Source organism: Lactuca saligna, chromosome 7, assembly GCF_052625555.1.
Source record: "Lactuca saligna cultivar CGN05327 chromosome 7, ASM5262555v1, whole genome shotgun sequence".
In the NCBI taxonomy this organism is placed as follows: Eukaryota; Viridiplantae; Streptophyta; class Magnoliopsida; order Asterales; family Asteraceae; genus Lactuca; species Lactuca saligna.
Window position 1 is genome coordinate 49677220 of NC_136423.1, and position 23091 is coordinate 49700310.

Sequence of the window (23091 nt, forward strand, 5' to 3'; positions counted from 1 at the left end):
TTTTTCTTGATCGTCCTAGCCTATATGAACTCAACTTGAGTTTTATTCTTTTAAACAATAATGGCTAATGACCATGAGTTTGATTGCCTTTTAAATTTTTCTAAAAATAGAAGCAGATTTGAGGTCAAATCTTTGTTTGCCGCAAGTCAAAATTTCCAATCATCAATTATGTATATAAAGTAAACTTGACATGAATTAGATCTATAACCAAATGCATCAGTAAACGATTGTTATATGATAAGATGATAAATCAATTAAATAAAGAATAAATCGGCGTTTCTTTATCTTATCTAAAAGCTAATGATAGCAACTTAAATATTTTATGCATGAAATCATTGTACAAGTGATGCAAAATGCTACATATACTTCAAATAGACAAAAAGGAACACTTACAAACCTTTATATTTCTCAACTCCCTAGTTTTCAAGGTACAATCAAGTAAGCACCAAGTACTACATCTAATGCCTATCTACTACAATCAATATACTTCACAGTTCATAATTCTACAACTGATGCAAAATGCTTCATATATACTTCACATAGACATAAAAGAAACACTTGTAAACTTTCTTATATTTCCAACAAGCTTCCTAGTTTTCAAGGTACAATGAGGTAAGCACTAAGTACAATGGCTAATGCCTATCTACTACAACAACAACTCAATTGTTGACTCCTGAGGGAATACACAATGGACATGGTGGGTCCCTTCTATCTTCATTACTAGTTCTTGTTTCCAAACATTCCACATGATAAAAATGACCACAAACTAAAACTGCCACAACTGAAAAATCACTCATTCTTTGTCGACATAATCCACAATCCACATTCATTACATTTGGGGAAATTGCACTTATCATCATGGAATTTGACCTAATTCGGTCAACTCTTCGTGATCCCTTATTGTTCCTCCCTATACAAAAACACCAACAACAAGAAAATTGTAAGAATTTTGATCTTACTCGATCCAATTCCATCACAATTTGGCAATGTTTGTGGATTCCAGTAGAAAACACCGGAATCGGAATTTGGGATTCCATTCCATTGCATGTTTGGTGGTTTACAATGTGACATATTATGATTCATTCATATTCCAATTCCGTTGGGTTCTAATTCCTTTGACAGATTCCATTCCTTCCAAAAACATTATGCGACCCAAATGCCTTGATGTTCTTTTTTAAATTTGGGAATTCAAGAATCTTTTGAGGATTTCCATCATAAAATAAAAAAAGAAAAAAGAAAAAGGAAAATGGGATCACCTCCTTGATATCCGAATCCTGATTCTGGCCTATGACCAAATTTCCAAGAATGTTTGTCATTATTCTTTCCATGAGAAGTTGAAGTTCCTGAATAATTTGCAGCTTTTTGTTGTGAATGTTGGAGACTGTAGTAGTGACGTGGCACCTTTGATGACAATGTCCGGTTAACATTGTGGTGGCGGTGATTGGCGGCTGACTGGTGGTGGCTTTGCGGTGATTTTTCCTTGTTATTCATGAGAGATGATGATGTGGACTTTCCTCCAGTAGAGCCAACCGAATGAGAAGATTTCTGTTAAAAAGTAGATGTTATTTATAAAGCCATGAATTATTTCAAGTCTTGAAAAGGACAAAATGAGAGGAGAGAAAATAAAACCTCTTTTAATGATGATTCCATTTGAGAGGTGTGAGATGAAAATGCTGCAATTCAGGACTTAATCTGGTAAGCTATATACGGGTGTTTGTTTTTAGTAAATGCAGAAAGAACAACGATGAATAAGAATCAGCTCAAGTTATTATGCATAAAAATGACATTCAAACTGGTTTTGTGTCATCTTTCATGGTTTTTAGAACATCAACGACATCTAGAGATTAACTAGGATAACTAATTGTATAAATTTGCATGTAATTGAGCACAACATTATCGTCACACAAAAACCCTAATCTCCCAACACCTAGGGTTCACAATGTCTATTGATTATAGATGATTCAAGCCAAGATTCATGATGGGTTTCTCACCTAAAACATTAAGATCAATTTCATTTCTGCAAAAATTATGGTAATTATGTATAGATGAAATCTTTTTATTAATTACCCAAAACAGGGCTTTAGCACTTGATCATTACAAACCGACAATATAAGATCAAATTCAGACATAAAGAATCTAACCCAAATGAAATGGAACAAAACCCATTAAGGATAACTAGAAATGAGATAAACCCATGATCAAAATTGTGTAGAAATGGAAGATAAAGATGAAATTAACGAAGGGCATACCTGGAAAAGGAGGGGTCTTGTTCCGGTCAGCTCTTCGTTTTCTCTTCCCCATTCGGTTATATAGATAATTAGATGTAAAAACTTATAGGTATCGTTTGAAAATTTAACGGCTAGGGGATAATTAGAGAGATTAGGGTTTTTGGGACGTTGGAAATTTTAGGGCAAGTGTAACCGAATCTTGTGGAAAAAGTGTGCGAAATATGTCCTTCTTGTTAATATCATCGGTTTCCTTTTTGCAATCCCAAAGCTTCTTTGGTTCCAAAAGCACTACCACCACCGATTAAAATTTTCTGTTTCGTTTTATTATAATAATAATGAGAGCAAAGTGTTATTTGTTTTCTTATAGACAAAAGGTTTTGGTGTTCAGTCTATATTTACATATTTTTGTAGGAAGATAGATAGATTCTATCAAGTTTATTTAAATTAAAATTTAAATAAATTTATTTTTTAAATTTAAAAATGTTTTTAATGTTGAAATTTTAATAGTTATAGTTTTACAACGCGGATGGTTTATCAAATTAAATTTCCTTTCAATTTTAATTCATTTAAGAAACTTCACATTGAAATCATATGATTCCTTTGTTACATATTCATAAAGATAAACAAAATGAAAAAACTATATAAGGAAATTGAGTAATCTAACAAAATATAAACAAATTTTTTTTGTGGCATATTAGAGCAAATTGTGGGATACTGAAGTAGGATTCCGGAGAAGACATGACCCAGGTTCCGGTTGAGTATAAAGTTAGATATGTTTTAAATAATACTACAACGTTAAAACAAACCCCTATTTGATCTTCGTACCCCAAAAAATTCTGTCAATCGCTTGTAGTATGACATGGCCTAGGTTCCAATTGAATCATTTATCCTCAATGATTTCTACGTCATCAACATCTTTTTCAACCAACATAGAACACCTTATAATCCCTTAATGACATATTGTTGTGGTAGGTTTGCGCTCTTTTCAATGGTGATTTTGAAACTCTCAAGGAGATTATATCAGTGGATTCCGTACACTAATACTTGATACTCACTTTAAGTTTGTGATACGGACTTGCATAGCTATAAACCAGATTCATCTTCTGAAAAATAGTCGTCCACCATGTGACTATCGTATATAGTCATTTTTGTATGTCTTGAAATCCAAAACACCCAAAAACAGTGGGCATTCAGTATACAAAAAATTGGAATTAACTAATCATCAAATAACATTTTATTATAAATGACTATTATTTAGGTAATTTAATTGAAACACAAGTATATAAGATATCACACTCTGACCAAGCTGGATAAATGGATCCATCAACCATGTTACTCCAGTCATATGTATCTATGTTGAAAGTTGTCAGCACAAATGTCTACCTGGTCTACACTCTATTAACAATGAGATCTACATCATGATGTGCTGCCAATCAACACATGTATATAATAAAGTCAATATTGATACTAGATTTATACTACGTATTGATCTATGTATATAACTTACAACGCATTCCAACCATCCCAAGTGACTATCCTATATAAGCACGTCCAAAACTCAATTGTCAGTATACTAGTGATAAAACGGTGTGAAAACTAAAATGAAGCTAGCATCCTATCGTTTATATAGAGTGTGAATGGTATCCCCTAGGTTCATAAATCTTCAAAGTAGAAAAATCGTATGTTAATTTTTTTTTATCACTAATGCATATTTCAAGAACTATACTACTTTTAGTTAATATACTTGTTCTTTTCCTTTAAGATTATAATAATTAGCTAATATCTTTAAGGTAATGACATCTTAAGAACTACATGTTTTGTCCTTCATAGTACTTTAGGCCTAAATGGTTGTTCTCATGGAGTTGAACTTTTATGTCTTTTATTCATCGGTCTACATTTGGTTCCAAAAGCCTTACCACCCACCGATTAAAATGTTTTGTTTTGTTTTATTATAAGGAGGGAGGGTAAAGTGTTAATTTTTTTTATAGACAAAAGGTTTTCAGTGTGTAGTGCGTGTGTGTGTGTGTGTGTATATATATATATATATATATATATATATATAGTTTTAAGTTTCATCAAAAATTATGTAACACAAATAAAGTTATTTATGGTCAAAGTTGACATGAAAAGACTTCAAAAATCAAACGTGGACAATAATTTTGGGATGGAAGGAGTACTATATTACTCTATTATTATACAAACCTTACTATTTCTAAAATATATTTAAGATGTCCAAAACTTTAAGCTTAAAGTACAATAAACCAATGCATATCGGTACCTCTCTAGCTTATCTGTTTACATAGTTATCTATTTTCATTACTTTTTCTCTCCTTAATCAGCTTAATCTCCTTACTGATGACCAATTCAAAACATAAATCAAGGGAATATAGTTTCATTTATTTTGAATTCCAAAATTCACTAATATCTTGCCCTGCACTCTCTCTCATCTTTTTTCTCAAAAATCGAACGCACCACTCTCCTTCTTCATCATCAGTTAAAAGTTAAAACCACCACCACATCACTTTCTGCCTAATGATGCTACCCAAGATATGTATATTCTTTTAGCAGCATAAAAACTATAGACTACCCAAGATATCTCCATTTATCTAAGGTTTTAATTCGAGAGTTGATGACTTGTCTTTGCTGACACTGGAATTTTCAATTTTCCCCTGTTTCAAAGGTTGCACTTTTACACGATTAGATAAAAACAATTTGGGTTTCAACAAAATTTGATTAATTCATGTTTTTTTTGGTTTATTTTTACTTTGGTAAATAGGGGTTTACACCATTAAAATAGATCCAAAACAGGCATTACCTAACGATTTCAGCACTGTCGTCGTCCCTGCATCATCACCACCATCATGTCATTAATATCTCCATCACTCTCTTAAAATTTAAGGATCTATGTGTCGTCACTTCATACTTATATCCGATGTTGATTCCTTAAAGATTCGAAGGAGGCCCATCGAAGCAAGGTATGTTTTCTTTAGTAGGTTATGATTTTTGGGTTTTGTATAGAGCTGATTCTTGATTAAACCCAAAAAACATTGTAGGTGTGTTGATCTGAATCTGTGTTTGAAGGTCTGGTTCGATTTTTCTGTAGGATTGTGTTTAATCTAGTAACATATACTTCCTCTTCTTTCTCATGATTTTGGTTCTGATTGTTTTGATTTACAATAGCGGAATCAATATTTTAACAAGTTTTTTTTATATGTAGGATAAAGAAACAAGAAATAGAAGCAATGAAAAGAAAAAAAATCAATGGTTTCTCCTTTAGAGTTCTCCCTATGTAAAATCACACCATGAAATCCCAAATGCCACCCTCAACACCATATGGGTCTATCTCTATATGTCTTAACCTTCTCGTTGTTTGTTGGATGTGTACCTTTATGTGCTTGTGTATGTGTGTATATGCCAAGGAATTGTGTATATGTGTTTAACTTTATCTATGTAAAGTTTTATCCTTATGACTATAGACACTTCAATTAATAAACAAACAAATGATTTTTTCTTTTTCAAACGAGTTAAAACAAGTTAAAAATCTTTGACTAAAGGAAATTAGATTTAGTTCAAACCTCCAGTGGTTAAAATATTAGTACCTTTTTATTTTATAATTTAGAGTCGAAGTTTATTTTCTGTTTCATATAGATATTCACAATTTAATTAATACATATTGTAGCACCTGGTTCATGGTACATATTTTCATTCAAGTAATTATAACATTTTGGCCTGAGACTTGGCGAGTTAAGGTCCAACTCGTCGAGTAGAATCGACTTTGGACACGAGAGTTTAGTGACCTACTCGACGAGTAGGCATTATTTGGACAAAACCCTAATCTAAGGGATTGCACCCAATTTAAGCATCTCATTCAGACTCCCTTCGTCCCTATTGATCTCAGAACCCTCCATATTAAACCCGAATCATTTGTGTAAAGATCTAAGGCCTTTGTGGTGGTTTTTGGTGATTTTGAAACTTAAGAAGGAAGAGAAAGGCTCGAGGAATCAAGAGGAGGCCAAATGAGTTTGAGTTTGTGCACCCTCTACAATTCTTTAGAGGTATAAAGCTAATACCTTGCTCTTTCGTGTTTTAGATCCCTTTTTGGGGTGATTTAGGGCTTTTAGGAGCCATTCTTGGTGACCAATCATGAGTGCAAGCATGGTGGGGGACTATGGCTTTAGATCTAAGGTCTTTAAGGGGTTACAAGGCATAAAGGAACTGATTTTGGAGCCTTGGAGAGCCCCATGCATCTTAAGAGTCGCATTTAGGGCCATTTGAGCTCATAGTCCCATGCATGCACGTAAAGTTTGTAAATTTATGTGCTAGATCGAGCTTAGAAGCTTAGATCTATCTTTTGGTCAAGTGTTGTACATCAGAAATCGAGAAATGATACTTGGTCATTCTCGACTCGGCGAGTCGTTCTTCGGACTCGGCGAGTCCATGGCTTGACTTCCCTTTTCTGTTATGGTTTGAAGGAACCCAGTGAATGTTAAAGTGGTCTTAGAGGGGTCCGGGGAGTGACCCAACGCATTGGACTTAGACATAGACCTGGTAATTATAGGACTCAACGAGTGTATGAACTGACTTGGTGAGTCCAAGGAAATCTCCCAACTTTCGAAGATGAACTCGACGAGTTGTTCATACAACTCGGCGAGTCAAGGGCAGGACTTGTTCATAGGATGGAGATGAATTCGACGAGTTGTTCATACAACTCGGCGAGTCGGATGAAGGTTCATTCGGGGTTGTTTTAGAAGGAGAACTTGTCGAGTCGTTGCCAAACTCGACGAGTAGAGGCGTGAAGAAGGACAAATGAAAGGATAGGGACTCGACGAGTTGGCTACCCAACTCGGCGAGTCGTGTCAACTGGAAGTTGACTTTAACTTTGACTTGGTCAGGGGTAAAATAGTCATTTTACCCTAAGAGTAGTTATCAGTGTCTGATTAAGTGTTTTATGGATTTATAGTCGGAGGATCACCAGAGCAGTAGTCAGACATCTACCGATCAACTTTTTAGCAGTTAGCCTTACAAGGTGAGTTACCTTCCAGTAGCGGTGGGTCTACAGCCACAATGCCAACACACTAGTAGGAGATGTATGTTATATGATTGTCTTTGTGATATTCATCTAGGTCTGCTACTACCTGATATGTTATGTACTGACATGATATGTTATATGAGATAGTGGTAGTAGGGGGATAATAGTCCCCAAGTTCGATTGTTAGGACCGAAGGGTAGTTCAGACACCCCAGTTATGTCTGATAGTATGTTTATATTATGATATATGTGATAGTAGCAGTAGGGGGTGGAATAGTCCCCGAGGTTCGGTTGTCGGACCAAAGGGTAGGTCAGCGCCCCAAAATGGCTCGTCATGGGTGGGTCAGCGCCCCAGAATGGCTTGACACGGTTAGGTCGGCACCCCAGAATGGTCGTACCGGATAATTCGGGCACCCCAGAATTGCCCAACAGTATGTATTCTATATGATTGTATGGTATGTTGTAAGATGGGGTAACTCAGTAAGTTTTGTGCTTACGGTTTTCAGTTTTGTTTTAGGTACCTATTCAACGAAGGGGAAGGAGTCGGCGCGGTAGCTGCACATCATACACGCATGGGATTCCGCCTTACGAGATTCCTTGGGATTGCACTCTGACATTGTTACTACTTTTCTTTATATGATTTTCAGACATGAGATTATGGTTTTATCAAATGATATGACACAGTGATGTTTTATGACAAATGTTTTCTAAATCGTTATACTAAAATTGAAATTTTTGGACTTGGAAATTGGGATGTTAGAAGTTGGTATCAAAGCCTTGGTTTGAGGGATTCGAACACACTCTCGGGAGTGTCTGGACTCAAACCGAAGGATTACAAGATTTTTACAAAGAAAAGGGTTTTCTAACTAAGTTAAGGAGTTTTGAGAACGAACAAGTCGTGTGATGTGCGCAACCGGCCAAGCTCAAGTAAGTTTTCCCCAAAGTACCCATACATGTTTATGTTATGATTATCAGCTAGTAGATCAGCATGCTAGATTAGGTCTAAGGATCTAGGAAGGATGCCTTATGTGCCTGTTATTGTTGGGTTTTGAGCATTCTAACACTCCTATGGTGTACATGCAACCCTATAAACCTTGGATCTATGTTTTCTCTATTATACATGCAAATATTAAATATTCCAAGGTTTCATCCTAACTAGCATATTATGAAGCACCTATACTACAAAGTTCTAGTTAGATGACATACCTTTTGATGTAGCTTGATGTCTTCAAGATTTAAGAGCTTAGCCCCAATAGTGTGGAAGCCTCAAGTGGAATCACAAATCACCAAAACACCTTGGAAGACTTTGAGAATAAGAATAATTTGGTTCTCTCTAGTGAAATAGGCTAGCCCTCTTAGTGTACCCACACTAGTGCCAATTTCACCAACCAATGATATATTTATATAGTATGTAAACTATGGTTAAACCCATGACCTTTCATTTCATATGATCCATAGGTTAAACACTCCATCAACTATCCATGAAAGCTTAGCCCAACCTAAATGAACTTGGTCTATCACACACATATATCTAAGAGTCCATATTTAATTAGTTCATTATGATCACTTAATTAATTCTTGATCAATACTAATTAAATAATATGATTCCACATTAATATATTAGAACTTATAATATATTAATATACTATTCTCAGAAGATGATCCATATAAATTGTGCCGGTGAAGTGCAACCCAAATGGACCATGCCAGGTCGGGTCAAGTACATAACAAATATAGTTATGGACTTAGACATTAATCCAACAGTCTCCCACTTAGATAAGTCTAAAACTATTATTGAGTATGACTTCAAAACCTAACTGGAAATCATAGCTTTTAAAGTTGCTGTCGAACTCTGACCTTGTAAATGACTTGTCCATTAGATAATGGATCATATATTCCTCTATTCTAGATATCATATGGATAGAGACATGGATTATAATCATTCTCTCTATCCATTTTTTGTTTCCCGATTTCCGATTCATGATGACTGATTGATTGAACAAATCAAATTAGCCCTGGCTTGGCCAAGCACTCACATGTGTCATAATTAAATCATCGAGGGGCCCACAAATATCGCTTTTATCCTGAAGGTAAAAGGAATGGATAAACTTCGACTCATATGGCTTGTTCTGCTACTTGTTGAATCATACACAAAGGCACGTTTTATAACATCGAGTTACCAATGCGTTTTCATGCAATCAATGTACTATCAACTCATTGTAACAACTCATATATATCTAGGTTTTAAGAATATAAGATATTATCGTCTCATGATCACTCGTGATAAAATCCATGAAGGGATTCAAATGAGCACGGGTTGAATCCAATACTCAGAACTTATGAGCACTCATGAGTGTTGTAGCACAACTTTGTCCACCAACTTGGACCTCTACAAGCCAACCCATGACAGTCTTGATTCATATCTACTTCCAACATATGACCAACTGTGGATGGTTTGAATAACTTAGTCATTCCGGAAGAATAACCTAGTTATTATGGAAGTCAAAACATGCAAAGTAAAACAAAAGAATAAATGAATCTAATATGGTATCAAAACCTATGAATATAAATAAAACACTTTCTATTTATCACCATAATGATTACTCATTATTCATTGTTTCGGGTTTATCAACTTTATACTTGAATTAAAACACTAGTTATCGCATGCTCCAAGCATGTACACTATGTTTTTTTTCTAAACAATAGTTTTGTGATACACCAAGTATGCACTCTATGTTTGTCTACGATCCTTACTTTTGTGAAATAAACCAATTGACCGAACTTTCAATGATTCTAACTTCACACTCCCAAATTGAAATCTGTTAGATTTTAAACTTAAATGCACTAACCTCTTGCAATGAATGTGTACAAAGTTACAAAGACTTGTCAACAACCATTACAGGGTATTCCAATGAAGACCTACTCCATGGACACAAAGCCTTATGTTCAAAGTATGCATTGCTTTGAACATGCTTCTTGTACTAAGTTTTTTCTAATCTTACACAGATTGCTTCTATCTATGGAGACAACTCTATATTCCCATTTTGACTACCACTTCTGAATAAGAGTTGCCTCTTTTCAGACTATGTCAATATGGTCCTTCCAATATTAACAGTATACTTCCAACTGTCCTTGAGCAACCAATCTTTGGTAAACCTTATATTGTCCTCGACAATTGCTTAATCACTTTAGTCATATCCAGTTCTAGACATTGTTCCCCTTAATGCATCAAGGCATTTGTTTTATATAAAGACATGGTTCTAGACCAGTCTTTTGCCATAATAATTTTTGTTTGCCATATTCTCAAAATTTGACTATGAAAAGGGATGCCGTAATCATAATCGAATTTTGAGAACGCAATATATAGACTTTTTCTTAAGTTGAACCAATCCAACATGAAATTCATATATATATATATATATATATATATATATATATATATATATATATATATATATATATATTCTCGACTAAAGGTAATTAAAATCTCAATATAAGCTATTTAGAATGATTATAAACTCAATCTAAGCTTTTCATAATTGAAATGAAGTATAATTTCCTCTCCCTTAATTATAGCAAAACAACTTTTCAACCCCTGCAACTCCACGAATTGAAACTTTTGTTTTTCTATAATTAACATTGCTAACTTGTAATACTTACCATAATTATCATGCTCCCACCAACATGATGATTATTATCATAACACTTATGCTCTCACTAGCTTTGACATATACCCAGAAATCAACTGGACTTCTAGAAATCAATACTTTATTGACTTTCTTACCGAAGTTCAGATTTCTGATACTAGATTGCCTTGATAAGACTTTATCAAAATCATACACCTCTCTTAGATAGCTCAAAGGTGTGTCTAAACAATTATGAAGAGGGATGTCATAATCATAATGTTTAGACCTTTTGTCATTACAACAATTACTATCTACTCAAAATCTACTTAGTGAAAGAGTTTCCTTACCATCATTTTCATGAATCGAAGAGAAACCTTATGACACTTAGATTTTATGGTGTAAGTGTTCCTATACATGTGAATTTGTCAAAACCACAGTCACAAGAAAAGGATAATGACAAATGCAAAATCATATGGACTGAACTCAGTCTTAATTTATTGCCATCTGGTAGCTCAAGGGCCTGCCATTGCTTCCCAGTTGTTGTGCAACCAATCGAGAACTCTAAGAACTCATATGCAAAGCCAACTTTAAATGGAATGGGCACAGAATATGTCAACATGATAGGTTATAAACCTCAAGTTGTGTGCTAGTGAAGAACTTCAGGTTTTATTCTTGATTAGTTCTTGAGACTTTCAAGACCTTTAAAACTCCCACTGTCCTCTTGACATATAAGAGTCCATGACCTTTCATTTCATATGATCCATGGGTTAAACACTCCATCAACTATCCATGAAAGCTTAGCCCAACCTAAATGAAGTTGTCCCATCACACACATATATCTAAGAGTCCATATTTAATTAGTTCATTTTGATCACTTAATTAATTCTAAATTAATTCTTGATCAATACTAATTAAATAATATGATTCCATATTAATATATTAGAACTTATAATATATTAATATACTATTCTCAAAAGATTCCATATAAATTGTGTCGGTGAAGTGCAACCCAAATGGACCATGCCGGGTCGGGTCGAGTACATACCAAATATAGTTATGGACTTAGACATTAATCCAACAGTTATATGTGCTTTGAGCCGCATGATAGTTTTGATTAGATAGAGATAGGATAGCCTGTTTACGTTATGCCTGATTATATGAGCTTACATCGCATGCTAGTACAGATTCTTGTTATATGGATAGAATTGCTTGAGTTTGTTCCCTTTTTGTTTGAATGTTGTTTGCTTTGTGCTTTGCAGGACTCTGAGTAATGGGAGTTAGCGATTAGGTGAATACGTTAAAGTCACATGCAATCAGGGTTGAATAATTTTAGAGTATTGGATTTGACCCTATCACGTAGCTCTTGTCTGAGTCTTAACCATGGTAGGGATGAGCCCCTTACTCGAAGGATTATCCGAGCCTCGTTGCATATGGTAGTATTCAAATGGTAGTTAGTTGGCATTGCGAAGAGGCCTTCAGCAGTTGAGGACTGATTGGAGTCGGAGATTTCCTTAGGGTAAGCCTAGGATGAAGAGTAGCAGGGAACAATAGTAGTAGAAGGGACTTGGTGGAGTCGAAGCAGTTCTTAAGGAAAGTATGGATAGATGTGGAAGGGAGTATAGGCTCGTACTATTGAAAGAAAAGGATTCGTACTTACGTCAAGGAAGGCTGAGACAAGATCGGGGAACTTGTGGTAGATGTGATCCCTCTTGATATATCAGTGTTTCTGACGATTGTCATTATGTGTTGTAGAATGGTGGTACTATGCCCTAGACCAGCAGTTGGCAGTTCAGGAAAGGGATCAGGTTCGGGTTCCGAACCAATGGATGAGAGGGTATGTAAGTTTATCGCATTAGAGATTACTAGAGGCATCCTTGATGCAACCCCGAATATCTTTGGGGGTCGATCAAGGAAGGGATAGTAGAGCTGATGGAAGATCGCCCATGGGCGTTCACGAGTGACATGGCGACTAGCCAGTCAGGATCACGCACAATGTCCTTTAAGGACTTCAGGGGCAGTGGTGCGCCGGATTTCCATGGGTTTAAGGACCCCATTGTATCTAGATGATGGATTGCAGACATTGAGTCTGCACAGGTGACCAGCTTCTACCCCGAGGGGTCGAAGGCACGATATGCAGTAGGATGCTTGAGGGACCGGGCCAGGGATTGGTGGGAGTCGGTTGGTGACTCTCTAGGAGCCTCGGCTATTGAGGCTATGACATGGCCAAATTTTCTGACCCGGTTCAGGGCTGAGTTCGCACCTGCGGTGGAGCTTCAGCAGTTAACCTGGGATTCGTGGATATGAGACAGACGACGGAGACAGTAGCGGAGATCACCGCCAAGTTCTGAGAGAGGGCTTTATTGGTGCCCCAGTATGCAGGAGACTAGGATATGAGGAGGACCCGCTATCACAACATGCTGCGAGCCGATATTCGGGAGCATGTCAGCTTTTTAGCTTGTCCCACCCCGGAGTCCATTATTGCTAGGGCGCGCGCGCGCGCGCGCGCGAGAGAGAGAGAGAGAGAGAGAGAGAGAGAGAGAGAGAGAGAGAGAGAGAGAGAGAGAGAGAGTACATCCGTAAGAGGAAGGCCAGTGAGTGACAGATGATTGGGGCTTCGGGGAAAAAGCCCAAGGGATCAGACACTAGGTCAAAAGGCCAGTCGGGACAGTGCCGCTGCAGGAAATGCGGCAGGCCACATGAGGGAGCTTGTAGATTGGGATCATCGGGCTGCTACAAGTGTGGCAAGATGGGGCACTTCAGTAGGTATTGTACTGCGCCTGCACCTTCTATTCAGACATCTGAGTTGATGTGTTTCCATTACAACCAGAGGGGCCATAAAAAGTCCAATTGCCCCCAGTTGACAGCAGCAGCAGCGCCAGTGAAGGCACCAACTCCAGCGACCCTGCGGATTATAGATGGCTGGCAGGGCAAGACAAAGGCTCCAGTAGTGAGGAGTCGGGCCTTCCAGTTGACTACCAAGGAGGCATGTGCCGCAGCCGATGTGGTGATGGGTATGATTACTTTTCTCTGGTTTTTATTAATATAATGCGTATGATATTGATGTATATGTGTTCTGTTTAGGATCTTTCCATGTGAATGGTATTCTAGTTCAGGTATTGTTTGATTCGGGTGCAACCCGATCGTTTGTATCTCTTGCGCTTAGCAAGAAGTTTCCAAAGTCTTCAGGCATGTTGGATTGCCCTTTGGAGGTCGAGATTGCGGATGGCCGGTGAGTGCGAGCATCAGAGGTCTACTGAGATTATGTCTTGAGGCTGTTCGAGGAGTGTTACCTAGTAGATCTGGTTCCCATACCTTTGCGGGGGAACAAGGTTATTATTGGTATGGACTGGCTAATCCCCAATGGGGTAGTGATTGACTGCGCGCAACAGTTGGTGCGGATCAGGACCCCAAGTGGGGGAGAGCTGGTTGTTCAGGACGAGAGGCCACAATGAGGACCAGCTCTATGTTCAGCAGCGAGAGCGAGGCGCTACCTTCAGCAGGGTTGCGCAAGATTTGTCGCTTATGTTATGGATACTCAGGAAGCGGGTAAGGAGACGGTGAGCGATGTGCCCGTGGTACGAGAGTTTACGGATGTATTCCCGAAGGAGTTGCTAGGGGTACCTCTAGAGAGGCAGGTAGAGTTCAGGATCGACATAGTCCCTGATGCGACTCCAATAGCCAAGGCACTGTATCGGTTGGCTCCGCCTGAGATGCAGGAGTTGTCTACGTAGGTGCAGGAGCTATTAGACAAGGGATTCATTAGACCAATCAGTTCACCCTAGGAAGCTCCGATTCTGTTTGTAAAGAAGAAGGACGGGTTGGATGTGTATAGACTATCGGGAGTTGAACAAGGTAACGGTGAAGAACCGTTACCCACTTCTCAGGATAGATGACTTGTTCGACCAGCTTCAGGGAACATCTTGGTTTTTCAAGATAAACTTACGGTCAGGCTATCATTAGATAAGGGTCAAAGATGAGGATATTCAGTAGAGTGCTTTTCGGACACTCTATGGCCATTACGAGTTCATGGTGATTCCCTTCGGGCTCACCAATGCTCCAACCGCATTCATGGACCTCATGAACCGAGTGTGCAGACTGATGCTGGATCGGTCTGTGATAGTTTTTATTGATGATATCTTGGTCTACTCCAAGACACAGAAGCATCATAAGGAGCATCTGCGAGAGGTTTTAGATACTCTGAGGAGGGAGAGCTTGTACACCAAGTTCTCCAAGTATGAGTTCTGGTTGCGCGAGGTGCAGTTTCTTGGGTACCTTGTCAACCAGAACGGTATTCTGGTCGACCCGGCCAAGGTGGAGGCCATGATGAGATGGGAGGTTCTGAAGTCTCCATCTGAGATTCAGAGTTTCCTGGGGTTAGCCGGCTACTGTCAGAGATTCATCCAGGATTTCTCCAAGATAGTCGTACCCTTGACTCGGCTAACGAAGAAGGCTATAGTCTTTCGATGGGGGCCTGAGCAGCAGACAACGTTCAAGACACTGAGAGAGAGAGAGAGAGATTGTGCGAGGCGCTAATCTTAGCCCTGCCAAAGGGCGTAGAGGATTTTGTTGTATATTGCAATGTGTGTATTTTGGGTTTGGGTGCGGTATTGATGTAGAGAGGGCATGCCATCGCCTACGTTTCGAGGCAGTTGAAGCCCCACGAGACAAACTACCCAACGCACGATTTGGAGTTAGGGGCGGTTGTCTTTGCCCTCAATATTTGGCAACACTATCTCCATGGGGTTCGATGTACCACCTACACGGACCATAAGAGTCTGAGATACCTCATGAATCAGCCGAATCTGAGCATGAGGAAGCATCGGTGGTTAGATATGGTGAAGGATTATGATTGCGAGATCCTTTACCACCCGGGGAAGGCCAATGTAGTGGCCAATGCGCTTAGCTGTAAGGCAGCGCTGATCAGAGACTTTTGCATGCGGTTGACAGTAGTGACTCCACTGTAGGAGCAGATCCGAGAGGCCCAGCAGGAGGCTATGAAGGAGGAACATCGGAAGAGCGAACGTATAGTGTGTCAGGTTTCCTTCTTCGACTATGATCGCCGAGGGGGTTATTGACACTGCACCGTAGGGTGTGGGTTCCATACCACGGGGGAGTGCGCCGGGTTCTGATGGAGGAGGCGCACAAGTCCCGATTCTCCATTCATCGCGGGGCGACAAAGTTGTATAGAGATCTTCGTCTCGAATATTGGTGGCCTTACATGAAGCGGGATGTAGCATGGTATGTGGAGCGGTGCTTGACCTGCAGGAAGGTCAAGGCCGAGCACCAGGGACCACACGGCAAGATGTAACCGTTATATGTTCCCATATGGAAATGGGAAGATATTACCATGGATTTCATCACCAAACTTCCTAGGACCGCGCGGGGAGTAGATACCATATGGGTCATCGTGGATCGATTGACCAAGAGTACCCATTTCATACTGATCCAGCAGAGTATATCAGTCGAGAAGCGGGCCGACATCTACATTCGAGAGGTGGTGGCTCGGCATGGAGTGCCAGTCTCCGTGATTTCTGATAGAGATGTGCGGTTTACTTCCAGATTTTGGAAGAAATTCCACGATGAGTTGGGTACTCGTCTACACTTTAGCACCGCTTTTCACCCGCAGATGGATGAGTAGAGCGAGCGGAACATCCAGAAACTAGAGGATATGCTGTGGGCGTGCGTGTTGGACTTCGGTGGTAGTTGGGATACCTATCTTCTATTAGCTGAGTTCTCCTACAACAACAGCTACCACGCGAGTATCGATCATCCTCCCTTTGAGATGTTATACGGGAGGAAGTGCAGGACCCTGATATGTTGGGGCGAGGTGAGCCAGAGGGTCATGGGGAGCACTAAAGTGGTGCTCAAGACAACATAGAGGTTTCAGCCTGTCAGGAGAAGGATTCATTCTGCTCAGAGTTGGCAAAAAAGTTATGCCGACAAGTGCCACTCGTACCTAGAGTTCCAGGTCGAGGATATGGTCCTCCTGAAGGTGTCACCATGGAAGGGCGTCATCCGATTCAAGAAGCAGGGCAAGCTGGGCCCCAGGTATATTGGACCTTTCAGGGTTATAGCCCGGGTGGGCAAGGTGGCATATCAGCTGGATCTACCGGCCAAACTTAGTCAGATTCATAGTACGTTCCATGTCTCCCAGTTACGGAAGTGCTTGGTGGATGACTCGGCGGTGGTACCTCTGGTGGATATTCAGGTGGATGATAGCCTGAATTACATTGAGCGGCCTGTGGCACTCCTCGACCGGAAATCGAGGGATTTGAGGAACAAGAAGGTCAAGCTGGTGAAGGTGCAATGGAAACACCGAAAGGGCTCGGAATGGACGTGGGATTTGGAGGATGAGATTAAGGAGTATTACCCATAGCTTTTTCAGGATCGAGCAACAGACTTCGAGGACGAAGTATAAAATAAGTAGGGGAGATTTGTAGCACCCTGTTCCTAGTACGTATTTTCATTCAAGTAATTATAACATTTTGGCCTGGGACTCAGCGAGTTGAGGTCCAACTCGTCGAGTAGAATCGACTTTGGACACGAGAGTTTAGTGACCTACTCGACGAGTCGGCAAACCGACTCGACGAGTAGGCGCTATTTGGACAAAACCCTAATCTAAGGGATTGCACCCTATTTAAGCATCTCATTCAACCTCCCTTCTTCCTTATTGCTCTCAGAACCCTCCATATTAAATCCTAATCATTTGTGTAAAGATCTAAGGCCTTTGTGGTGGTTTTTGGTGATTTTGGAACTTAAGAAGCAAGAGAAAGGCTTGAGGAATCAAGAGGAGGCCAAAGGAGTTCAAGTTAGTACACCCTCTGCAGTTCTTTAGATGTATAAAGCTGATACCTTGCTCTTTCATATTTTAGATACCTTTTTGGGGGTGATTTAGGGATTTTAGGAGCCATTCTTGGTGACCAATCATGAGCATAAGCATGGTTGGGGACTTAGACTTTAGATACAAGGTCTTTAAGGGGTTACAAGGCAGAAAGGGACTGATTTTAGAGCCTTAGAGAGACTCATGCATCTTAAGAGTCGCATTTCGGGCCATTTGAGCTCATAGTCCCATGCATGCACGTAAATTTTGTAACTTTAAGTGCTTGATCGATCTTAGAAGCCTAGATCTATATTTTGGTCAAGTGTTGTACATCAGAAATCAAGAACTTAGAGTTGGTCATTCTCGACTCGACGAGTCGTTCTTGGGACTCGGCGAGTCCATGGCTTGACTTCCCTTTTCTGTTATGGTTCGAAGGAACCCAGTGAATGTTAGAGTGGTCTTAGAGGGGTCTGGGGGAGTGACCCAATGCATTGGACTTAGCCATAGATCTGGTAATCATAGGACTCAAAGAGTGTATGAACAGACTCGGCGAGTCCAAGGCAATGTCCCAACTTTCGAAGATGAACTTGACGAGTTGTTCATACAACTCGACGAGTCAAGGGCATTACTTGTTCATAGGATGGAGATGAACTCGACGAGTTGTTCATACAACTTGGCGAGTCGGATGAAGGTTCATTCGGGGTTGTTTTAGAAGCAGAACTCGTTGAGTCGTTTCCAAACTCGACACGTAGAGGTGTGCAGAAGGACAAATGAAAGGATAGGGATTCGACGAGTTGACTGCCCAACTCGGTGAGTCGGGTCAACTGGAAGTTGACTTTGACTTTGACTTGGTCAGGGGTAAAATAGATATTTTACCCTAAGAGTAGTTATCGGTGTCTGATTAAGTGTTTTATGGATTTATAGCCGGAAGATCACCAGAGAAACAGTTAGACATCTGCCGATCAACTTTTCAACAGTTAGCCTTACAAGGTGAGTTACCTTCTAGTAGCGGTGGGTCTACAGCCACAATGCCAGCCCACCAGTAGGAGTTGTATGTTATATGATTGTATTTGTGATATTCATCTAGGTATGCTACTACCTGATATGTTATATACTGGCATGATATGTTATATGCGATACTGGTAGTAGAGGGAGAATAGTCCCCAAGTTCGGTTGTTAGGACCGAAGGGTAGTTCAGACACCCCAGTTATGTCTGATAGTATGTTTATATTATGATATATGTAATAGTAGCAGTAGGGGGTGGAATAGTCCACGAGGTTCGGTTGTCGGACCGAAGGGTAGGTCAGCGCCCCAGAATGGCTCGACATGGGTAGGTCAGCACCCCAGAATGGCTTGATACGGGTAGGTCGGCGCCCCAAAATGGCCATACCGGGTAGGTCGGGCAACCCAGAATTGCCCGACAGTATGTATGCTATATGATTGTATGGTATGTGGTAAGATGGGGGAACTCACTAAGCTTCGTGCTTGCAGTTATCGGTTTTCTTTCAGGTACGTCTTCAGCGAAAGGGAAGGAGCCGGTGCGATAGCTGCACATCATACACACGTGGGATTCCGCTTTATGAGATTCCTTGGGATTTTACTCTAACATTGTTACTACTTTTTATATGATTTTTAGACATGAAATTATGGTTTTATGAAATGATATGACACAATGATGTTTTATGACAAATGTTTTCTAAATCGTTATACTAAAATTGAAATTTTTGGACTTGGAAATTGGGATGTTACACATATGTTTTAAAAAAAACTATTAAATAGTCATCAAAGTTAACTAAAATAACTAAACATATTTTTTGTATTTCTATAACTTGTTGAATGAAATATGTAATCACATCTCATTCTTTTCCGTATACAATAAATCCATCAGCATCAAATTGAAATAATAGGAATTATAGTCTTCAAAACATTCCTTCAAGCGAATATTAGCAATACATAGACCATCAAAAGCTTAGAAAATATTTACAATACATAAGTAACATAGTTTTAAATCAGAAATACATGAAAAGAAGCATAGTTTAAGATACAAGTTACACAAAAAAATAAACGTCGGCATAAAAATAATATGAATTATAACCTTCAAAGTGGTAGTATTCATGAAATCAATCAACTAGAGGTCCAACCTTCTTCCAGTTCACTCTTATCTACTTTGGTAATTTGAGTTGGCACATACTGCAAATAGAACTAGATAACCATAAGTGATATTTGTCTATGCATTCTATGTTATTTTAGAAATGAAACTTTCCGTAAGTAAATTATTCACAGAAATAAAATTATTCAGCAAAAGAAAATTAGTCGATACAACGAAAAAGAAACTGGTCGTCACTTTAAAAAGGAATCTAATCGCCGAAAGAGAATTATTTACCAAAAGAAACTATTCGTCACTGCTGATTTGCGCGGGTAACGACTAGTATGTATGTATGTATGTATGTATGTATATATATATATATATATATATATATATATATATATATATATATATATATATATATATAGTTGAAGAGGTGAATATAACGTATACGGTCTATAAAAGAAGATTATTTGTTTCTTAATGTCTTCGTACCATTAAAATAAACTAAATTTTAAATAAATTGATTTTTGAAACTCAAAAGAGTTTTTCAATATTGAAATTTTAATAGTTATAGTTTTACAACATGGAAGGTGTTATCAAATTCAACTTCATTACAATTTTAATTCATTTAACCCTTTGTTACTTCTTCATAGAGATAAACAAAATGTTAAACTATATATTCTTATATTTAGTGATTATTGTCTATAATAAAATCATCTTTTGCACTTACTAATTTTATGAGTTTATTAGAAATAACTAACAAATCTAAATAAAAAAAATTGTGTTATGGTATAACATTTTCATTTTTCATAACCACTTTTTTATTCTATTTCTTTGTTGTGACATTTTATTATGATTAATATGTCTATCTAAATTTATAAGAGTAAAGTCAGTCTTACCGTTAGTAGGCCTCATTCACGAAGCCGGTCTATAAGGAGGTATAAGGTTAATGCCTATAAAATGGCAGTTTAATGGGTGTCTACTCTTACCACCGCTTCCTTGACTAGTGGAGGGTCATTAGACGAATGAGTTTGATAGGACATTTACATTTTCATTAAAAGTATAATGAAATACTAAGTAACTAAACACTTATAAATTCCCAATTTTAGTTACTTAGGAAAATGTGAATTTGGTGCTAACCAATGAAATTGCACTTTGCACCTTGTTAAGTCGTTAGTGGAGCATGTATCGGTTAACATCAATGGAGCGTGTGTGGTTAACCGACACATTTATTAGGTGGTTTGTAGCATTAGGTGTACCAAGCTAATTTGCATGGTTATTCACACATTGTTTGTGATCCTCGACATCCCAGTCACAAACTTGAAGGGCACAATCAAGATTTAAACATGTCATTGAAAAGTTCAATGAATCTCAAAGGATCTAGGAATTTCAATCAATTTAAAACTTAATTATCAATTTCTATTTTCATGGTGGAAATTGGTAAATCATCATTTACCTACCTTCAAATAATTTGCATTCGTATTACGACATCCCTCTCCCGAATTGTAAAATATTGTGTTGGGTCATAGCCTTAATATTTCATTTGGGTGTTATATTAAGGACTTAAATCAACTAACTTGAATTTCTCACATTGTAGATGTCTAGTTCAAACAAATATGGTCTTCCAAAATCCTTTGGAACAAGCTTTCCTCTTAAATATGATATCCCACGTGACGATCAAGGTGAAAGATTAATCCCTTTGTCATGAATTAGTGGAAATGGAAATCATACTCCACTTCCTACACCTCCTCCAATAATTCTCCCTAACCCACAAGTTCAAAGACGTGAAAAATTCAAGGTCACTCAAACCCTACTTGCAATGAAACATCAAGATGGAAGGTCTATGTGTACTCATATCTTGGAGATGAAGTCATCAGGCTGAGAGTATTGGGTGTCATGTTCCCAAGGAAGTTGGCTATTGACTGGGTTCTTCAGTCACTTCCTGAATCATATAGTGGGTTCATTAAGGACTACTATGTGACAAACCACGACATGACCCTTATTGATCTTACCTATTTACTTGTTGTTGCTGAATCAGCAATGATTTGGTGCACTAGAAAAGCAAATTTGATTGGAAGATCTACTTCTCAAACTTCCATGGACATTGGCAATTGTAACATTGGAAGTCCATAAAATATTTCTCTTCCCGATGGAAAGGGATCGGCCATAGTCAACCCGGTTGACCAAATGATAAAGAGAAAGGCTAAGTCTGAGATTATTTCATGTGTCAATGCAAAAGAAGCCATTTGTTTCTACTGCCATTTGAAGGGACATTGGAAGTGAAGCTGCCCTGACTACCTAAAAGATCTGAGAGAAGGTAGAATCAAAAAGTTTGACTCTGCTTCAGGTAAGTCTACTATCTAACTCTATTAAGTTCCTAATTGTTGATTCTTAATACATGATGTGACTAGGTTGCATTTTGATGTTTTGTAGGATCATGCAAAAGGAAGGAGGCTTAAAGGAAGAGTATGTTGAATCTGGTCTTTAAGATGGATTTCAATCTCATGGTTCGATGATCGGATTTTTGTGCTGCTTCTTAAGAGTTATGATAGATTGCTTAGAAATTTGTAATAACATAGTTTTCATTTGTAATTGCATTGTAAGGAAAAAAAATTTCCGCATTTTATAAATAAATAGATTTTTATTTTTTATTTTTTTTATATCTCCTTGAAATGGCATTTGTGAAAATTGATGTTTATTTATATTCTAGAAATGTTCAATATGGATTTGATTCTTTTTTTTGTGGTAGTGTCATAATTTACTAAATAAAGAAATATTTCATCACCCAAGTTTCAGTTGGATAGAAACTTGGAATTATGCAACTTGTATTGTGTGATGAATGAGAACCTTTATCTTTGGGAAATTAAGACTAATTCCTTGTTCACATGAATATGTGAGTCAAGTGAAGGACTAGGGGATCAGGTACACTGGGTGTGTGCTGGTCAGGTCCACCACAAAGAACAATAAGAGAATTCATCATGATTTACTAAAGTTTAGTAAATATGGTTATGCTTACAAGTTTAAGTATAATTCTGAACATTGGAAAAGTTTCAATGTATGGCAAAACGAATGAGAAGAATCAAATTAGGCAGAAAGATAAAAGTTTCTCCATTCTGAAAAGATAGGAGAATACTTTAGTATCGTGTTTTATGATCATCTTAATGATTATGAAAACCATTCACAATTGATCCTCTAAGGTCATCTTAGTGCATTTCTACGGCTAAGAAGATGAATCGTGAATTGTTGGAATGGTTAAATCAAAAAGGTGAATCATACTTCGTTCCAAAATCAAGTCTTAGA

General features: G+C 38.3%; 1 protein-coding gene across 2 annotated transcripts; it reads right to left on the bottom strand.

Annotated features, from left to right (window-relative positions):
* Positions 1-546: 546 nt before the first annotated feature.
* Positions 547-2547, bottom strand: LOC145003957 (uncharacterized). Of its 2 annotated transcripts, none has more exons than XM_078962857.1 (4): positions 2250-2547; positions 1630-1700; positions 1257-1545; positions 547-910 (listed from the first exon to the last, which is right to left on the bottom strand). In XM_078962857.1, the coding sequence occupies exons 2-4, from the start codon at positions 1648-1650 to the stop codon at positions 660-662; spliced, it is 561 nt and encodes a 186-aa protein (XP_078818983.1). In that variant the 5' UTR covers positions 1651-1700; positions 2250-2547; the 3' UTR covers positions 547-659. The 2 variants fall into 2 exon arrangements, with proteins under 2 accessions (XP_078818983.1, XP_078818982.1); XM_078962856.1 differs by having other exon boundaries at positions 1630-1673; positions 2250-2546.
* Between the last annotated feature and the right edge of the window lie 20544 nt (positions 2548-23091).